General features: G+C 40.6%; 1 protein-coding gene across 3 annotated transcripts; it reads left to right on the forward strand.

The window, feature by feature from the left end:
* Positions 1–25: 25 nt before the first annotated feature.
* On the forward strand, positions 26–19,250 carry RAB11FIP1 (RAB11 family interacting protein 1). 3 transcript variants are annotated; one of them, XM_044437441.1, is made up of 6 exons: positions 26–435; positions 6,936–7,378; positions 7,705–8,521; positions 10,358–12,337; positions 13,401–13,503; positions 14,422–19,250. In XM_044437441.1, the coding sequence occupies exons 1-6, from the start codon at positions 38–40 to the stop codon at positions 14,638–14,640; spliced, it is 3,960 nt and encodes a 1,319-aa protein (XP_044293376.1). In that variant the 5' UTR covers positions 26–37; the 3' UTR covers positions 14,641–19,250. The 3 variants fall into 3 exon arrangements, with proteins under 3 accessions (XP_044293376.1, XP_044293378.1, XP_044293377.1); XM_044437442.1 differs by lacking the exon at positions 26–435 and adding an exon at positions 3,196–5,316; XM_044437443.1 differs by lacking the exon at positions 10,358–12,337.
* Positions 19,251–20,070: the final 820 nt, after the last annotated feature.

Below are 20,070 nucleotides of genomic sequence, written 5' to 3' on the forward strand. Positions count from 1 at the left end.
TGCGAGCGCAGCAGTCGGGCGAGGGCGCGGGGAGACCATGTCGCTGCCGGGCTCGCCGGTGTCGTCGGGCCCCCGCTGGGCGCCGACCCACGTCCAAGTGACGGTGCTGAAGGCGCGCGGGCTGCGGGCCAAGGCCAAGGGCGCCGGCGGCGGCAGCGACGCGTACGCGGTCATGGCGCTGGGCAAGGAGAAGTTCGCCACCTCGGTGGCCGAGCGCTGCCAGGGCTCGCCCGAGTGGCGGGAGGAGGCCACTTTCGAGCTGCCGCCACCGCCGCGGCGGGGCCTAGGCGGAGGGCCCGGGCCGGGCGGCGCCCCGCCGGCCTTGTTGCAGCTCACCGTCTTCCACCGCGCCCTGCTCGGCCTCGACAAGTTCCTGGGGCGCGCCGAGGTCAGCCTGGCCGAGCTGCAGACGGAGGGGGGCCGCCGGAGCACACGGTGAGGGCAGGAGGGGCGCGCGGAGAGCCTCCAGGTTCAGCGGCAGGCTACCTGTCTGAAGAACGAAGGGAAGAGGGAGAGCCGCAGGTGGCCGGACATTCGTGCTAGTTGAGCTTCGTGTGCTTCGAGGGCGCCACTTCCCCAGCGGCTCCCTTGAAGACCCGGTTTCAGGATCGTGACAGCCTCGTAACATTCCCTTAAACCGATGTTAACTAGTGGAGGCGGTGCTTCGTTTCCGCTCTGGATTAGGTGCATGGTTCTGGTTCGGGTGTTTTGATGGAGGACAAGGCTACCGACATCTAGTCCTGTTGGCTGTATGCCACTTTTCAGAGAAAGGTCATCTCTGTGTACCAGTGACTGGGGAACATGGGTGGAAGGGTGCCGTTGTGCTTGTTGGTTTTCCAGGGGCAGCTGGTTGGCCACTGTGAATAGAAGGTTGAACTAGATGGACCCTGGGTCTGATCTTGCAGTGCTCTTGTGTTCTTAAGCCCAGAAAGGCACCCTGGCGAATGGTTGGGGTGGAAATTTAAAAATCACCACCACTCCCCATTCTCTCTGCTAGGACCTTGATGCAAACTCGTGTGAGTCACTTGTGCCTTGTTGTTGTTGTTAGTCGGGAAGTCGTGTCTGACCCATCGCGACCCCATGGACAACCTTCCTCCAGGCCTTCCTGTCCTCCACCATCTCCCGGAGTCCACCCAAGCCCACACCCACTGCCCCAGTGACTCCATCCAGCCACCTGATCCTCTGCCATCCCCTTCTTCTTTTCCCATCTATTGTTCCCAGCATTAGGTTCTTCTCCAGTGAGTCCTTCCTTCTCATTAGGTGGCCAAAATATTTGAGTTTCATCTTCAGTGTCTGGCCTTCTAAAGAGCAGTCAGGGTTGATCTCCAGGACTGACCGGTTTGATCGCCTTGCAGTCCAAGGGACTCACAGGAGTCTCCTCCAGCACCACAATTCAAAGACCTCAGTCCTTTGGCGCTCAGCCTTCCTTATGGTCCAGCTTTCACAGCCATACATTGCAACTGGGAAAACCATAGCCTTGACTATACACACTTTTGTTGGCAGGGTGATGTCTCTGCTTTTTAGTATGCTGTCTAGATTTCCATAGCTTTCCTCCCCAGGAGCAGGGGTCTTTTAATTTCTTGGCTGCAGTCCCCGTCTGCGGTAATCTTCAGCCCAGGAAAATAAAATCTGTCACTACCTCCATTTCTTCCCCATTTATTTGCCAGGAAGTGATAGGACCGGACGCCATGATCTTAGTTTTCTTAATGTTGAGTTTAAGCCAACTTTTGTGCTCTCCTCCTTCACCCACATCAAGAGGCTCTTTAGTTCCTCTTCACTTTCTGCCATGACAGTGGTATCATCTGCATATCTGAGGTTGTTGATATTTCTCCCAGCAATCTTAATTCCAACTGGTGATTCATCTAGTGCCACCTTTCTCATGATGTGCTCTGCATATTAGTTAAATAGGCAGGCTGACAGTATACAGCCTTGCCGAATAGTGGTTCCGTGTCCAGTTCTCACTGTTGCTTCTTGACCCGCATATAGGTTTCTCAAGAGGCAAATAAGATGGTCTGGTACTCCCATCTCCTTAAGAACTTGCCACAATTTGTTGTGATCCTACTCTGAAGTAAAACCGGAAAAAACGTAATTGCTAAACACAGGGTTTAAAGTAATGTTTAGCCTGTGGCCCTCGTGTCCTTGCACTGTTCCAAAATATTTTGAATTTGGTTCAAATCATGGTGGGCTCAGTTGTTGTGAACCTGGAGGCCTGCTTTGTTTACTTCTTTTTCTCTAATTGCCAGATACATGTTTGTTTGAAGGCTAATACAAATACCAAGGGAGGAGGCTGACTGAACTGAAAAGAGGCTGACACTGCAATTTTAAAGGAAAGGTGGGAGGAAGGGTCTGCAAATATTCAATTATGGTTATAGCCAATGGTGTAATGGTTTCAAGTTTCACCTGAAGCTGTGCATTGGATCGTTGGGAGCCTGAAAGACAGGAAAGTGAGCTTCCATTAAAAAAAAAAATACAAAATTCAACTCGGTTTTTCTTAACCTAATGTCAGGGTGTGGGGCCAGGCTGTGGGTGGCCACAGACGAGAAAAGCAACAGAGGTACCAAGCGCAGGGCAACAGAACTTCAGGCAAAACAGAGTCCAAAAGCAAAGTTTTGGGGCAGGTAGCACGTCCAAGTCACAGGCATGGTACAAGTTGACACCAGAAGTATGCATCGGGGCAGAACTCATAAGCGGTCAGGAACTATTCATGGGCCAAGAACCAGGAGGACAAACAGGCGCAGGCACCTTGGACAGGATAACGGCAGGAGGCATTACAAGACAAGATACTTGTAAAACACCACCCACTGCAATTTTTTTTTTTTTTTGCAAAAACACATTTTTAAAATGCAGTGTTTTAAAAATAACACTGGAACATAAAAAAAATCTGTAGAAGGTACTACAAAGCCAAATAACAAGTGTGTGTGTGTGTATATATATGGAGTAAAAAAATAAACAGTAGATTACAGGGTAACAGAAATAAGATATATGTTAGTAGTTAGAACTCCAAACACAAAAATGGATTTATATTTTAGAAGTTGCGGTGGCAAGGTAGCAGTGCCAAGTAAGTAGGACTTAGTACTTCTATATTACAAAAGAAAGATGTCAAGGAATTTATGCTGGCTCCAAAAGGAATGATACCAAAACAGTCCATCCAAAGGAAAATGAAATTGATCAGCACTTGTATAATGCCTCATGTATGGGGTGGCGCTTCTCCATGTTTCCACTATGCAAGGAAGTGACACAGAGGTACACCTCCCACCCCCCACCCCAGGACTGCCATGCAGTTACTATCCACCTCACTTCATGAGGTCTGCGCACAACCTCATTTGTCATATGAGGCATAATTAGGACTTGTGCTAATGAGGAGTTATGTTCAAAAGTAAAAAGCAGCACTCTTAGGTAGAAACATCTGCCTGAAAAAGCAGTAAAATAATGGCACATAGTTTGAATTGAGGTTTATCTCATTTATTTATTTATTAAATTTATAGCCTGCTTTTTTCTTACAACAAACTCAAAGCAGCTTACATCATTCTCCTCTCAATTTAATCCCAACAGCAACAACCCTGTAAGATAGGTAGGGCTGAGAGTCTGTAACTGACCCAAAGGTGGCTCCTTGGCTGAGTGGGGGCTAGAACCCAGATCACTTGAGTCCCAGTTCCATGCTCTTTTTAATAGTGTGTTTGTACACGCTATTCTGTTTACAATAGCTCAGCAAGGAAGATTGATGATATTTCCCTGTTAGTAGTGACTGACAGGGAAGTCCTGGTAGATCAAACAACTTACCTAATATGGCCACCCATTGATTTCTGGCAAACATGAGACTCAAACCAGGATCCTTCTGATTTATAGCTGAGTATTTTCATCATGGTGCTGCACTAGTTTACTTTGAAGTGAGCCATTAGGACATAGGGCTGGTGATGGCCATCATGATATTTGAAAATGTTACTATCTGAAGAGCAATTAGTTTCAAATAGATACAAGTAAATCTAGCAATTGCTGCTCTTTGCTTGACATTTTTCTATATATTGTAGAATAAACCCATCTGCATGTGCACCATGGGAAGTAAAAGTGCCTAGTATTCACTGCCTATATTGGAGTACAAAAAGTTATACTTAGCAAGAAAATATTATGATCCTTCTGTTTGGCCAACATAATTTTAGACTGAACTTAAGTCCTTGTTTACAATTAGAAGTCACAAAGCATTGTAAATAATTCTCTTTAAAATGTTTGTGTGCAGTCAATAAATAGCAGCTTGGCATAAAGGAAACAAATATTTAACTAAACCAGTCCAGCAAGCTCACCTGGTTAACTTTGTTAATCTTGAATACTTTGCACAACCATGATAAGAGTTCACAGCGTGTTTGAAGTAAATGTTCTATTCAGAGCTCTTTCATATTAGAATAAGTAGCATAAGTTCAGCGTGAAAGTACCTAATTTATTTTATAAATGGCAACTAGGCCTGCAAGGTTCGGTTCAGTAGTGGTGAATGTATGACCCTTCAGATGTTGATGGACTACAACTCCCATCAGCTCTAGTCAGTACAGTTAGTGGTGAGGAATGACAGGAGTTGCAGTCTGTCAGCATCTGGAGGGCTACATATTCCCTACTCCTAGTTTAATTGATTGAAAGTTGGAATCAATTAAAGATTGCTAATCAGCTACAGATCCTTAATTAGATTGCATAACAGAAACATGCAAATTAGATTAATTGGTATCTTTCGAGGATGGGAAGATCTTAAATGTGAAGCGTATAACTGATGAGTTGGTACAAACCATTCAGAAAGTAGTTATGAGACTGCATGACTGAATGCTGAAAATAAAGGATACTTTGCTGCACAGTGAGCTAAAGGTCAGAGATGACTTCTGGCCTTTTCCTGATAGACTGGCATCATATGTGCTGATAAACTTTTATAAGAAGAGGAGGAGGTTTCAATAGTGCCATATTAAATACAGTCCAGGGAACATTTCACAATTTCATTTATTATTTTTGTGAATTAAGGCAAATGAGATTTTAGGATGTGAGAGGATATTTTAAAAGTGACTTTTTCTGATGACTTTTTCTCTTTCTCCTTTATTTCCTTCTCTGTTTTGATATCTAAATGTCTAAGACATGCAATTTTCTGAAAATATTATAACAAAACATATTTTAGGGGAAATTGCATGTTTCATTAGTTTCCTGTTCTTCTCTAAAATACTCTCTGATAATGACTTTCTCCTTTTCTCTCATTCTAGTTCTGTCTATCTGCTGTATCCAGCTCCATTCAAGACTTTCCTACAGTTCTTGCTTTGGCTCATATTGTGCCTGTGAGGAAGCAAAAAGGTTAGACAAACTGAGATGGCATGGATCTTAAGTCCCAATTCAGCAAAAGTCAATTAAAGTTCTTTGTAACTGTTGATATCGTTTATGCCATTGCCTGAATGTCATAACCTTATATGGAGAAAAAGCTTTTGGCAGTGGTCTAATCAGTGCCATGCCCAGTTGCCCAGTTAAGGTAGTGTAATACTAAACTACAGATACACATGATTGGCAGAGCCAGAAAGGGGTCGTGAGAATCTGCTTAGTAGCTACGACCTTTCCTGACCCCTACTCTGTAAGATTCAGCCTTTGCTGTAGGGGAGCCTTGTCTAACCTGGTGCTTTCCAGATGGGCCTTGTGGGCTGGGAATGATGGCAGTTGTAGTCCAACACATCTGGACTTAGAATTACAATTGCCTCACAATTTCTGAAAGAGATGATATTTTGGGGAGTGAATACATTGCTCATAATAACAGGCACATGTGCATTATACTTTTTAAACATATTTTACATCAATGAACTGACTTGGCTGTCTTCTTCAGTCTAATAGCCCCCACCCAAAAAAATACCTAGACAAATGATAGCTTTGTGGGGACGTTTAACATCCTTACAGAACCTTAACCCCTTTTAATAAATTACATTTTTCAGGCTCCTTAATTGGAAACAATGAAAGTAATAATGATTTTATAGATAGATATGTCTGAATTTGTGGCAGAGGGTACATTTAGCATTAAGGTCATATGAACATATTTTTGGAAAACTTTCATTTGAAGGCATTATTATTATTATTATTATTGCAAGTATACCTGCACATTAATTTGGCAAAGAGAACAAGCTCTTGCTCAAGAATAGCTTACATATATGCCCTCCTGCCCCTTGAGATCAGCAACAGATGCCCTTCTCTGGGAACCCTCTGTGAATGATATTAGGAGGGTGAGTAGCCAGAGGAGGGTCTTCTCTGCGGTGGCGCCCCACCTATGGAATGTGCTCCCCAGAGAGGTCCGCCTGGAGCCATCGTTATTTGTTTTTCGGCACCAGGCTAAGACCTTTTTATTTAAAACTTATTTTAATTGTTAATTTATTATGTAGGATTTTAAAAAATTTTAAGCCGAGATGCACTGGGGTTTTAATATTTTTAGTGTATAATTTTTCTATAATTTTGTATGTTTTTGTTTTTGTTGTGAGCCGCCCCAAGGCTTTGTTGTGATGGGGGTGGCATAGAAATGTTTTAAATAAATACATACATACATACATACATCAGCAGCAGCAGCATAAAACAGCTATGTTTTTTCTCATTACATGCACCAAGAACTTCTGTATTAAGGCTGAATCCTGTAGAATGTTAGAAACATTTGGCTAATATTTTTAAAGCATTATTTTTGAAAATAATGGAATGATATTCAGGAATAAACATAAGAACACTTTTTCCTTGAAGGACAGACAGTTTTGTTCCTTTTTCTTCCCTTTCCTCTTCTATTTTGTTGGCTAAATACAGCTTGCCTCAATATGCAAACTTACCTACTATTTCACTCCCGTGGAGAATCTGATTCTTTATGTTTGAACTAAAAATTATGCAACTAGTGTGTTGAAACTAGTCATCTTAAGTCCGTAATGCTAAATCTGAATTCTTATTTGCTTATGCAGATGGTACAAGCTTCACTCCAAACCAGGGAAGAAAGAAAAAGAAAGGGGTGAGATTGAGGTAGATATCCAGTTCATGAGGAGCAACATGACTGCCAGCATGTTTGATCTTTCCATGAAGGATAAGTCTCGGACTCCATTGGGCAAGCTGAAAGACAAGCTGAAAGGGAAGCGAGGCAATGGCTTGCCAGACACAGCTTCAGCTATTATTCCTAGCATTAGTCACTCCCCAGCTGATGATAGTGAGGAAGATGAGAAAGAAAAGAAAAAATCCAAGTTCAAGACACTCTTTTCCAAACCTGGTTTGCAGAAAAGCAACATCTCCCAGTCCATGTCTGTGCTGCCTACTCTCCAACCAGTTTCAGAGAGAGTTAGGCTTAAACCCAGTGGCTTTACATCACGATGGAGTGACGACGATGATGACACCTTAACTCCAGTGTCAGAGAGTAAGTATTTTTTTTTTGATAAGAGAAATGGTTTCTTAAAGTCTTCCGTGGCTTTCTAATTTCCAAATGCTGACATGGAATGTTGTGGTTTTATTAAAAATGTCCTTTGAAATATATTTTTCTTTATAATGGCTAAAACTAGATTTTAAAAAAATGAGACTGAGGTGAATAGAGGTGCCTTTGCGATTGTCTGTTATAATTGCCATTGGGTAAGATCCTCTGTCCCCAGTTTCAGTGTAGTAAGTGCTGCTAAGAGCTCCATAGCATTGAGACCTGCACTTTCACCATTTTGATACTGATTACTGATTTCACTTTTATCTTTTCAGAGCCCTCTACAAACAAGGATGAAGATAATGTCGTTAATCCCCATTCTGACATGTCTCATAAGAGAATGGGCAGTGGAGATTCCAAGCAATTGAACCAAATCATTACGAATAATTCCAAGAAGGATGTACATTCTTTATTTGGGGGCTTGAAGTCCAAAAATGACACAGTTCCCAGGTCCAACGTGTGTATTAACGGCAGCCATGTTTACATGGAAGAATGTGAATCAAAGAGTGATACCATTCCAAGAGACAGCACTCCATCTTCCCCTCAGACTTCCCAGCAAAAACATCACTTTTTGTCCCAGGAGAATTTGTGTTCTGAATCCAATAAGGAACTTGAAATCAGTGGAAGATTACCACCTGACAAAGGTCCACCTGTGTCTTCCTCACTAGAGTCCTTTAAAGCCATGACTTTGCCCTCATATAAACTACTTAATAGTGGAGATTTCCTAGAAAGTAACACTCCTGTGATTTCAGACACTCCAAAAGAAGCCAAAGAGAACAAAAAACAGGAGAACAAAAAGTCTGGTTTGCTGTCTCTTGTGACAGGGAAAAAAGAAGCAAAAGGCAACGAGGAGGCAGAGAATAGCATTGACACCTCTCCAAAAGTGAAAGAAGTAAAGCGTAATGAGAAAGAACTGCCAAGGAAGGAGATAAATCCTTTTGAAATCCCTAGCTCAGACAAGAGCAGTGCTACAGGGGTGCCTATTGCAAAGGCATCCCTGAACCCTTTTAATGAAAAATCTGAGGAAGAAGAAAAACCAGAAAAGAGTGCTGTTTCTGTAAAACCTCCGGAGACCAAGCGCATCAAACCCAGGTTAGTCTTGAGGTGATTGGCTCATTCATAGGTTATGTTGCATGGTGTGTGAACTTGGACCACTTGATTGTTCAGGAGTTGGCCCAACAACCAAAGCAGCCCCTGAACAATGCTATGGTCTAGCTTTCTTGCATAACATTGCATAACCTGCAACAGAGCCAATTGTGTGTTGTGCTGTAAAGCAGACAATGCACCCAGATGTCTGGACTGCCACCATTTTGTTATGTGTGAACCACTTGTGTGTCAATCTAGGAAAATAACCATGTGTCTGAGACAGGTAAGAATTCCCCCCAGGTTTGACAGCTGAGCCTTTGGCAAATGCACTTGTTTGATAATTCTTCAGCTGACACATGGGGCCTCTCTCTGTCTCCAGTAAAGGAGAGAGAAATCCCCCAGCACATGGCCTTCCGAATACACATGCTGTCCTCTGGTGGTTGCATACTGTGTAAATGCTCCTTTTCTTCTTGGCAGGAGGGAGCAAAACAGTCCCTTCACTGCCTCCTGAATGGAACCCTCTCTGCTAGGCTGTGCCCCAGGTGGCTGGACTGCTTTTTGTCTGTCTCTCTTTCTAGTACAGGAAGAGGAATGCAAAACCGGCTACTGACTTAACTGTGTTTGCCCACCTGACTAAAGACAGCTGGGGGGTCAGTCTAGCCACACTACTTCTGTAAGCTTTGCCAGGGAAAGTAGTGTAGCTAAGCTAGTTAATAGCTCTCCAGGTCAGCGAGACTGTGTCTACTGTGGTGGAGTTGTTAAGAGTGGGACTGGGACAGGCGATCCAGTCCAGTCATGGAGCTCACTGGGGGCCTTTGCGCCAGTCACAGATTCTCAGCCTAACCTTCCTCACAGGGTGTTGTTGTGGGGATAAGATGGAGAGCAGGAGGAGAAACCCACTCTGAGTTCTTTGTAAGAAAAAAGATGGGATAGGAAACCAATAAATGAATAGATAATATTGTCTGCATCAATATTAACTTGCATCCATCCCTTTAACTCCAAATGGGGGAAGGAGTAAGGGAACATGAAGTTGCTTTTCCTGGATCCTCCCTTTGTTTTATTGGGGAAGACTGCAATAGCAGCTTCAAGTCTGAGAGTGAGGAGGAGCACTGAGGGGGTTCAAACAGTTTGGGTGGCTGAATCAGAATGTGTGGCTCAGAATCCCTGATTATTTGCAAGGTTGTCTTCTAGTCATTGATAATGTGCTTCTTTTTAATATGTAAATGATTAAATAGTCAAGCAAGTTAATCTGCATGTTCAGAATACAGTGCTAACTGGACTTCAATGTTCATAATTGGTTTTTTTTGTGAAAAATACTGACTGCTCTAACTTTAAACTAATTTTCCCTTTTCTATAGTCTAACATAGTTTTGAAGCTGAGGTTAAATACCTTCTTGACAGTGTCAGTATACTCTGTTCCTTTCCATTTCAACAGGATGATTAAATTTGATATCTTTCTTCTGGATAAGATTTCATTTCTGAACAAAACCAGAATAGCAGAAGTCTCACAGTATTTTGCTCTTTATAACCCTTATGTCTTTGGTGCTTTATATATCTTGACTTTGCCACTAACTTTATCTGATACATTAACTGGAATTTTAAAATGTGCTGCACATTTCTTATTGCCTCAGTCTTTTTCTCTCCAATTTGCAGCATGTGCTCCTTTCCATCTTAAGAATTTTCTGCTGTTAAAGGGGTGCATGAGGGAGTGAATTTGGTTTACTAAAATGCTATGCATTTCTATCAGGGAGCAGCCTTATTAAACTTACCTCCAATTTGTTTCTGCCTGTCTCATGTTGCACCTGCAACTGACATGCAGGTTTTATTTTGTCCCTTTTTACAGACCAGACGTGTCTTCAGAGGATGAAACCAAAGCCACTTTTACTGTACCTGTACCTCCTCCTACTTCTCCTTTCTATCATTTCCATAATTCTAATAAGGAGAACAACCCCTTTACCTCTAAACTAGATGCAGAACCGAAAGCTCAGGACTCTGATAAGCTTGTTAGTAGTTCGTTAAATATTTCTGCACGTCGTGGCAATAACCCATTCACTACAAAATGGGGGCAGGAATCCAAAGAAAAGGCCTCTGAAAACTTGATGGTGGATTCTTTCCGCCTTTCTTCTTCCAGCAGTGAAAATAACCCGTTTTCTCCTAAATGGGGACAAGAATCCCAGATAGAAGATTCTGAGAACTCTGCAGAAGATCCCTTGTATTCCCTACACCCTCCTCCAGCTTCAGCTCTGGAGACATTTCCTTCTTGGCCATCTAATGTTGATAATCCTTTTGCCTCTGAAAACTTTAACAGGGCTCCTGAATCTTTGAGTTCTACCTCTTTAGCAGATAACTGTTATGATTCCAAGCACCTTCCTGTTGTGCATTTAGGGAAACCTCAAGCTGAAGGTTTAAACAAACACATAGATCCTGTTTCCAGTTTTACCAGATCTGTCTCTGAGAGTCCCCTTGCACATTTTTATGACCAAGCTGGAACGATACTGAAGACTCAGAGTGATGACAGAGTGCACACTGTACCTCCATTTAAAGAAAAAAATGGAAGAACAAAGAAGTCAGTGACTTTTGCTCTAGAAGAGTTGAAAGATAGTGATGATGCCGTATGTAGTGGTGATGAGACTTCAAATGAAGATAAAACTGAGAAATGGCATGATGAAAATGAGGATGTAGTAAATCCCAATGAAAGGAAGAGACTAAAACTGGAACTGGAGGTAGAGAGTTGCTCCTCCTCTAAGCCCCATGATGGGACAATAAATTCTTTTCCTAAGAATGAGAGCTCTTTAGAAAGAGAGGCAGAAGATACTCCCTCGATTAACGTAAAGCCACCAGTGCCAGCCCCAAGAATTCTCTTGCCTTTACATAAGGAAGCCAATATACCAAGTACTGAATTGAGTAACAATTCTCTTTCTGTACCACCTAAGCCAGCACCAAGAAGTGCTTTGAAACAAAACCAGAGTATACATCTTTCCCTGTCTGATGAATCAGAAGCAGAAGACATGTTGAGCTCATCACCTGTGTTTAAAGAATTCCCTCTCAACAGTTCAATTAACAGTGAACAACTAACCAGTACTTACTCATTAGCAGGTTCTGAACCGGCTATTCTTACACACGGAAGAAATGTTGGCACTACAGATCCTTCTCAAAGCATTAATAATCACTCTAGCCATGCAATAGGTGCACACCTTGGCATTTTAGCTAGTGGACAGCTGCATGTGAAACCTGTCACCCTTCCTGTTATTCCAGAGGTAGGTTCAGATGATGAGCTGCTCAGCAACTCTCACCAGGATGCTGAAGAGATGGCAGCTTGTGGTGATTTATCACATAGTATGGATGATTTTACAGAGATGCCGCGCACTGAGAAGAGAGAGCTGACATCAGATGAGAAGGCTACTGGTGAGAGGCAGACTATATCACTAGTGAATATAAGTGATCCTGATGATGCAGTTAAACCCCACGACCTACTGGTCGAATCTTCAGCAGTAGACCTTCAAAATGCAGATCACACATTGAAACAGAAGAATGGTGAGAGCTTTAAGGAAGATAAACGTGGTGGTTGTCCTGAGTTCCCTGATAAGCCTGTACCTCTTTCCCCTCTGTCCAGTTCTTTTCAGTCTCACTCTCCTAATTCACTCCAATCTGATGCCCTTGGCTGTAATAGAGCAGAAACTCCGAAAAAAGCTACAACAGAGGCTTTGGATGCCAAAGGGGAAATTTCTGGCAAGAAGAAGCTGCTTCAGGCAAGGGTTTCACCCTCTGAAACACATTCCACTCAGACTCTGCAGAGTGGTGGAACGTATCCTGCTAAGCTCAGGTGAGAGTTGTGCGGGACTAAGATAGAAAGCTCCAAGCGCCATGAATGGCTTTGTTCTCCCCCCGCCCCAAACAAAAACATAAAAACGAAAAGCAAAGCAAGATACTTTGCTCTTTTTGGTAAGCTGAAAAATCTAGATTCCCATTAATTTGGAGCAGTCTCTTGCAGAAATCTCAGTGAAGAAATAAATCTGAGCAATGCTTTATATAGTGTTGGCAGAATAGTCAGACATCCATAGTGCTGTCACATGAGTAGCTCATATACAGGGACCATTATATTTCATATATTTCACCTTGTAGTATTTTTATACAATCCTGTTAGATTGCTAAATTTGTTCCTATGTCTTTCCTAAAATAAAAGGTAGCTAACCTCTGATAAATAGCTAACCAGATTTTTAAAGGCTTTGCAGCTGTGAGCCTTAGATGCATTGTAATTTGTGTTGTACGGCTTTTGAGATTGAGCTCTGAAGTGTTAGGAGGTTCAGATTTAACTAAGTATATTTCCCAAGGTAAACCTTTAAATTTAACTTTCACTGAACAACATACATGTCAGAAATGTGCTGGACACTTGGACAATTGTAGAAATATCCAACCACATCTATTTTGCTTTATTGAACAAAAGAGCCAGTCATCATGATTAGAAAACTGAAGTAAAACTGGGAAGATTAAGGTTCAAAGCTGTGAACCTCAGCTATTTTTTTACCTTAACCTACCTAACGAGGTTGTGAGGACAAAATGGAAATGGGAGAACCGTGGATTCCTTTGAAGAAATATTAAATATGAATCTTCAGTATTGTATTTGAACCTAAAGCCATGTAGATCTGTTTATAAGTGAGAGCTGAAAAAATAGCTTGTTGCAATGAATGTAAGAACATATAGAAGAGGAAAATGTTCTTTAAAGACTTTGCTGAAAGGCCAGAGCCAACATTCAGGTATACACAGTGCTTCATGTTGAACCCCAAAGGAGAACAGTATCAGCAGCAGAACAGTACAATTTTCTTGTTCAGTTATACAACTGTAAGGTACAAAAGTATTGCCTGAACTAAATAGGATCTCTCTTTCAGACTTCAACCTGTGAAGCCAATGAATGCTACAACAAGCAAACCTGCAAAACCTTTGAGCATAACTACTAAGATGTTGGATAACCAAAATGAAATCAATTTAAAGGTACTTAAAACACAGTATGTCTGAAACTAATTGGATGTTCCATGACTTCAGTTGCAAAATACGCTTCTAGAAAACACTAGCTGATGGTGAAATTGTGCTGTAAAAGCATTTGTGAAGTATACTCAAGTTCCAGCTTCCTAAAACTGTAGTATAAGACTTGTTGGGTGTTAAAAGAAGTGTTTAACTTATGGACTGGACAGGTGCTTATTTGGGCACAAGAATATGGGTCAGTTCAATTTTTAGATCACTCTTTCCCACCAACTTACTTTCCTGTTGACGATCAGGAGGCTTTTTTTGCTGCAACCTGCTCAGCCTGTGCGTGGGTGTGAATTAGTACAGGCCCAGAATTTGCTGTCTTCTCCATAGGCTTTTGGCCTGAAATAATGTTCAAGAAGGCAGGGTTGAGTGACTCAGTGACCTGCTTTGCACATTGTAAGAACCTGTTAACAAACTGTGGGTTGTTGAGAAGACAAATGGAGAAGTGTGTGTGCGCCGCTTCCTGGTCTCCTGCCCCTTCTGCTGCAATAGCAGCCTAGAGATGCTTTGTCCATGGGTTGCTTATTACAACAGGGGCAGGTAGGACACGGGAATTAGCACACACACTTGTTGCTGGTCATCCATGGCTACCCAGGCTTTGTTTAAACAGTGAAGCTGTGATGCACCGCACCAGGTCAGTGGCTTCAGCTGGTATTATAGAATTATTCATTGGGTGTTTGGGCACGGACCTTGAATCATGATCTCATAACTGAGATTGTGAATACTGTTGATGCTTAGCACTTGTGTGGTACTTGGGGCATGTCTTGCCTTGATCATGCCATCTAATTTTTGCCAGTGTCAGAGGTCAAATGCCTATTGTTGAGGTCACCATTGTAATAGCTCTCTACCAAAATGACAAACTTCTTCTTTCCTTTTCTAAAGAAATACGACCCTTCAGATCCTGCTTATGCTTATGCTCAGTTAACACATGACGAGCTGATCCAACTGGTCTTGAAACAGAAAGATGAAATGGCAAAGCGAGATCTGCAGGTGCGAGAGCTGGAAGACTACATAGATAACTTGCTTGTTAGAGTTATGGAAGAAACCCCTAACATTCTTCGGGTTCAAGAACATCTGAACAAGAAAGCTGGGAAGATGTGAGATGACAGTTCACCTCGGACAAAACCTTTTTGCATATATTTTCAAAGTGGAGCATGTGTAAATGTTTAAACATCTCTTGCTTGTAGCAAAACAAAATATGATTCTCTTGTCTAGGAATAGAGATGATTTAGGCTATCATGGGAGGCTGTTAATAATTACATAATCCAAAATGACAATCACATTAAAAAACAAGCCTTTTAGTATACTGTACATGATTTGTTGTTTTGTTGAAGTTAAGGACCTGAAATTATGGGCCTAGGAGAAGTTATGAATCAGTTTTCATCTGTGAATAACTCTGTAACTGGAGCATTTTAAAAGGTTTATTTTAAAGTGACAATTGTCTTTCAAAAACATAAATTTCTCACATGTATTTTTAAGAGTATTAATTTAGTGCAATATAAACAATCATATGCTAATTAGAGTAGAAATACTAGAAGAAGTGCCTTACTTAGACTGAATTGTTGGGGGAAATCAATATTCTATCTGAAACCTGGATGCTTTTTAATTTACTTATAAGCAATATAATCCATTAGGAAATTCTGCTGAACTAGCTCTATTGAAGAACTGGCAGAGTGAGCTGTGTGGTTGAATTCTCATTTGTTTGGTGAAGTTTATGCTGTATATATTCACATCTGATTGTGCTAAGTTGCTTGCGTTTCACTTTACAAAGTTACTATCAAGTTAAGATGAAATAGTCTTGCATGTGAGCATTTAGGGCTCTTACACACAAAACCGACTTCTTTCTTGGAGTGATTGTCAGTTAAAGGAATCTAATGATTTTTGAAGGAGTCTTGATTTTTTTCTAATTGCCCATGATATAGTTGTAGCCTTTTTGTTCATTATTTGTTCTTTGTTGGATTTGATTTACCCTTTGTTTTATTTCATTTTATTGAGAATTAGAATGCTTTGACCTCTCAGATCCAATTCTTTTAGTTCCTTACAAAGTTTAGCAACTACTTTTAAGTTTCAGATTTTCCTGTTTGATCTTTGCATAGCACACCTACATTATTCAAAAGTTTACTTGGACATTATTGTTTTCTTTCTTCTCATTCAGGAAATTAGTCCAGGTAGCTTCCCGTTTGTGAACACTCATATGAAATTTATTCTCATAAACAGCTTTGATTTTGAGAAGTTTTGCATCATGCTGATTCAAATAATTTTCTGAAAATTTGTCATTTTAGAAGGGCTAAAATTCAGCAATCTGTTCATCAGGATAAAGGCATTTTTGCCATTATCTTTAAGTACTTACCCAATTTCTAAAGTATCTTCTTCCATTTTCATGCATCAGCCATTCCAGTTTCTAAAACCCTTCTTCCTTGCATTGTTGTGCAGAGTTGACCTCAGATTGGATAAGAAAGATTGGATAAGCTGTACAGTCACATTGAGGCTATTAATGCTAAATTTGCAGATATCCAACTGAAAACTGAGCAGAATGAACAAAACATAAGAGAGGTGGAAAACAAGACTGACAATATTGATAAGAAGACTGAAGAAATGAGTAAGAAAATACAACAGTTAAGCCAAACAAATAAGACATTATGGGACTCAGTGGCTATATTGGAGATGGACAAGGCATCTAACTACTTGAGACTACAGAATGTGCCAGAGACAAAAAATGAAGACTTAAATGACCTAATAAAGACAATGCTAGCTGATGCTCTTGGAGTTCAAAAGGAAGAGATTGACAAAGAAATTGATTTGGTGTATAGAGTTAATTTGAGCTATGTGAGAAGACATAAACTCCAGATAGAAGTTCATATAAAATTTACAAAAAGGTCTATGAGAGATGAAATTCTCAGAACTCTACATGATTGGCCATTACATGTTGGCCAAAATCAGATAGTTGCTTTCAAACAAATACCTTGGAGAATCAGAGAAGGACGGAAGAAAAACAGACTGCTAGAATAATAGTTAATGGAGAATTTACAGAGACTATAAATATTCAAAAAGGTACAAGACAAGGATGCCCCTTATCACCATTGTTATTCATACTGCTCTAAGAGGTTCTCAGCAGAAATGTCAGAAAAAAGATATAGATATTAAAGGAACTAGAATTAAAGATGAAAACTACAAACTCCAAGCATTTGTAGATGATTTAGTTTTCATCTTAGAAGATCCTGTGGTGACGGTGCCTAAATTACTAAAAAAAATAGAAGACTATGGAGAAGTTACGGGGAGGAAAATAAATATTTTGTTGATGATCAGCAAACAATGATCAGCAAACAATCAGCGAACAAAAAAATACAATTTTTTTTAATAAGGCTGAATAGCTAAATCTCTTTCAACCTGTAAGAATTCAGATTTGAGTTCATAGCTGAGCTTACTCATCTGCATTTGAATTTTGTTTTCACATCCCCCCCTGCTCCACCTTTCAGATTGCTTTATTCAAGAGAGTTTTCATTGTGGAACTTCAATCTCCATGTACTCAGCTGCAGTTTTTTGAGGCACATGTCATTCCTTAAACCTAGATGCTTAGCCAAAGCCAAATAGTTTGTTAGTGCCTCTGCTTTCCTAGGATTGAAGGTTCTTAACAGTCAGTCACCTTGCTTCTGAGTTACAAAAAGGAATGCTAGAAAATGTGAATAATGATTTTTAGCACATCCATCCCTATGATTCCTGTTAAAGGCTGCATTAGGAACATCAGTACTTCTGATATACATATATAGGATATGTGAAACAAATTGAATTTCTTATCAGTAAAAGAGTATTTGTGTGTTGTGTTGCACAAGCATGGGATAAATCCAGTTAAAGTATAGCACTTTTAAATTTCATTGAGCTTTTTTTATATATCCTTGGATAGGCTGCTCTGCTTATACACATGTTATTAGTTTATAAAGGATCGGTTTTAGTGGGTTCCATTATTAAACAATTCTTCCTTTATTCATTGTTATGAGTAAGATAGGAAAGTGAGGTTTTAATATGGGTGTTGACTGAAGAAAGAAACTGTAAGGCCAAGGCTTTAACAAACTTACGCTGTTTATGCACTCCTGCCTTCCAGCCAGTAAGAACTACTGTAATTTTAAAAGTTGTTTGGATCATTTAAGGTGAAAGTGATGAAAGGCAGATACCTCACAGTGATTCAGGTATTGTCTAAAGGTTCTGATGGATGACTTTTAACCCATAGTTCTTACTGTAGCTACTTTTCTTTATCTCCCATATGCACTTTACAAGGGGCATGAAGTTGGCACTGAACAGCTCTTCAGCCCTACTATTGCATTTAGTCAGGACACTGGATTATTATAAGTTTGTCTGCTAAAATCAAAGATCTTAACAATGAACTGTGCACTGTTAAGTTTTCTTGGTACTGTTTAATATGATACATGGTCACCAAAGAAGCAGACTAACGGCTACTGTACTGATTTTGTGAAAAGAAATGCAGTTCATGCAAGTTTGCAATACCTCTGCAATTATAGCCTTTAAATATTTTGTATGGATTTGGTGCAAGATAAGTCAGGCATTTGAATATGTTTGAACATATGGCGTGGAGTAAGGGATTATGTTGTCCTCCTGTTACCATAAATGGTGGCTGACGCTCACTGAATAGACCCATCCATCTGTTCTGCCTAGTGCAAATTCTATCCATGATACCCATTGATTGAGGCAGCTCATTTGCCTTGATTATAGAGTACAGCTAGAGCAGTGATTTCAAATGTTTGCAAAGAGTGGCCAAAATGGTCAGGGTCTGTGGACTTTTTGAATACCTCTGGCTTCATGAGTGGTACTAGCAGAGGTACATTTTCTGTGTAAAACCAGCATGTCAGAGCTTGAGACTTATCTTTAAAAACTGCAGTAACCTTTAAATAATCAAATTAAAGCTTTAAATGGCTCTGCATGCTTGGATAGGAAAAAAGGCTTACAACTCTCAGCATTCTTGAGCCAACGAGGTATAGGACTTTTTCTCCTGTCTAAACATGCATGAGACTGTGCTGCTTACTATTTCTGCCTTTTGAGCCAGCTGGAGCCATAGCGCAAAGTTGCATGCCTGCTCCTTTTGGAAATGGTTGCGATAGAAAATGGTATACATAGTGGCCATGGCTGTGGATAACTGCTTTAATATCACTCTCACTAGGAGTGGTTTGCCACCCTCGGGTAGGAGTTTTGTTCTAAAATACAACCACCCTGTGTTGAAATGGTATTAGCTATTTTAGTAGGGATTGTCCTGGACAGATTAGCAGTGGATTGAAGATACCTTCTCATTTATAACCTGATTTAAATTTTTGGATGATTGTGGCCTTCAGCTTGGCAGGTTGTGCATCCACAGAGTAACCATCAGTTCAAAATCAGGTAGCTGTTCCCCCATACAAAGATTTGTTCAGTTCTATACTACGATATGAGATTTGAGCAAAAGACAGTGAGGATAATTTCCTACAATCTGCCTCCTGGTTTGTAATTGTGATTTACAATCTGGGCACAGAAATGCTGAGTGTCTTGTTGAAGGGGTAGTTTGCATTCCCTTGTACATGCAGTTGCTCAGTGTGTACTATTGAAGGATTTGAATGTATATTTTTTATTTTCTGCCTGGTTATTCTTGGTACTTATCCTACTGGTTTTTATACAAAGACCTTCAGCCTCATGGAATGTTAAAATAAAGTTATTTAAGCTCATATGAACAGTTCTATTCTGGCACAGTTTTTCATTTTTGTTAAAAACCTGATAGTATTTAATGACACATGATTTAATGGCTTTAGCAAGTCAGTTCCCTAGTCTTTGGGTATGGAATGAATTTCTACTGTGCAATGACTGGATTTCATAACAGTGATTCCAGAGTTCAAAGGGAAAGAGCATTTGATGTGCTATAAACTTTACTGGGAGATAGGACAATATACTAAGCTTGATGGTCCCTTATATCAGTGGAAATGGTTTGTGGAAAGTAGGCATTCAAGGTTCATAGAAGCACAAGGCTGGCATAAACCTGAAAACAACCCTATCTTAATCCAATTGTATCAACTCCACCTCCTTTCTACACTCCACTGGGGTTGGGGAATTCACGAAGATGAAGCTCTGCAAGACAAAAATGTTTTGTTTCCACGTATTGAACTGTTGCTGACAGGAGTGTGTGTATGCTGGGCATGGACAGTCAGCATATCCAAATCTCAGATTTAAAACTGGTTTAACAACTTAATTTGGATCTTAGGTGTAATTGCCTGTGATCCTAATGACTACAGTTCATAATCACATGGATTTATATATCTGTTATTAAATACTTGCTCTGTAACAGGCCTATAGCCAAGATCAGTGCAGCCTCCCCTCATCTACCTCCTCACATACCCATTCTGTGAATGCTGAGAGAGTATTACACATTTTACTGGTCTTTCCCTTTCACACATCCATCTTTCCCTCCAGCCATCTAATAAGCCTGTCTTTCCCTAAAACTTTGATTTACTGTAGGTTAAATCCAGACTGAGTAGAATTCACTTCCGAGTGAAGCCA

This window comes from Varanus komodoensis, unplaced genomic scaffold (assembly GCF_004798865.1).
Source record: "Varanus komodoensis strain SLA01 unplaced genomic scaffold, ASM479886v1 scaffold30, whole genome shotgun sequence".
In the NCBI taxonomy this organism is placed as follows: Eukaryota; Metazoa; Chordata; class Lepidosauria; order Squamata; family Varanidae; genus Varanus; species Varanus komodoensis.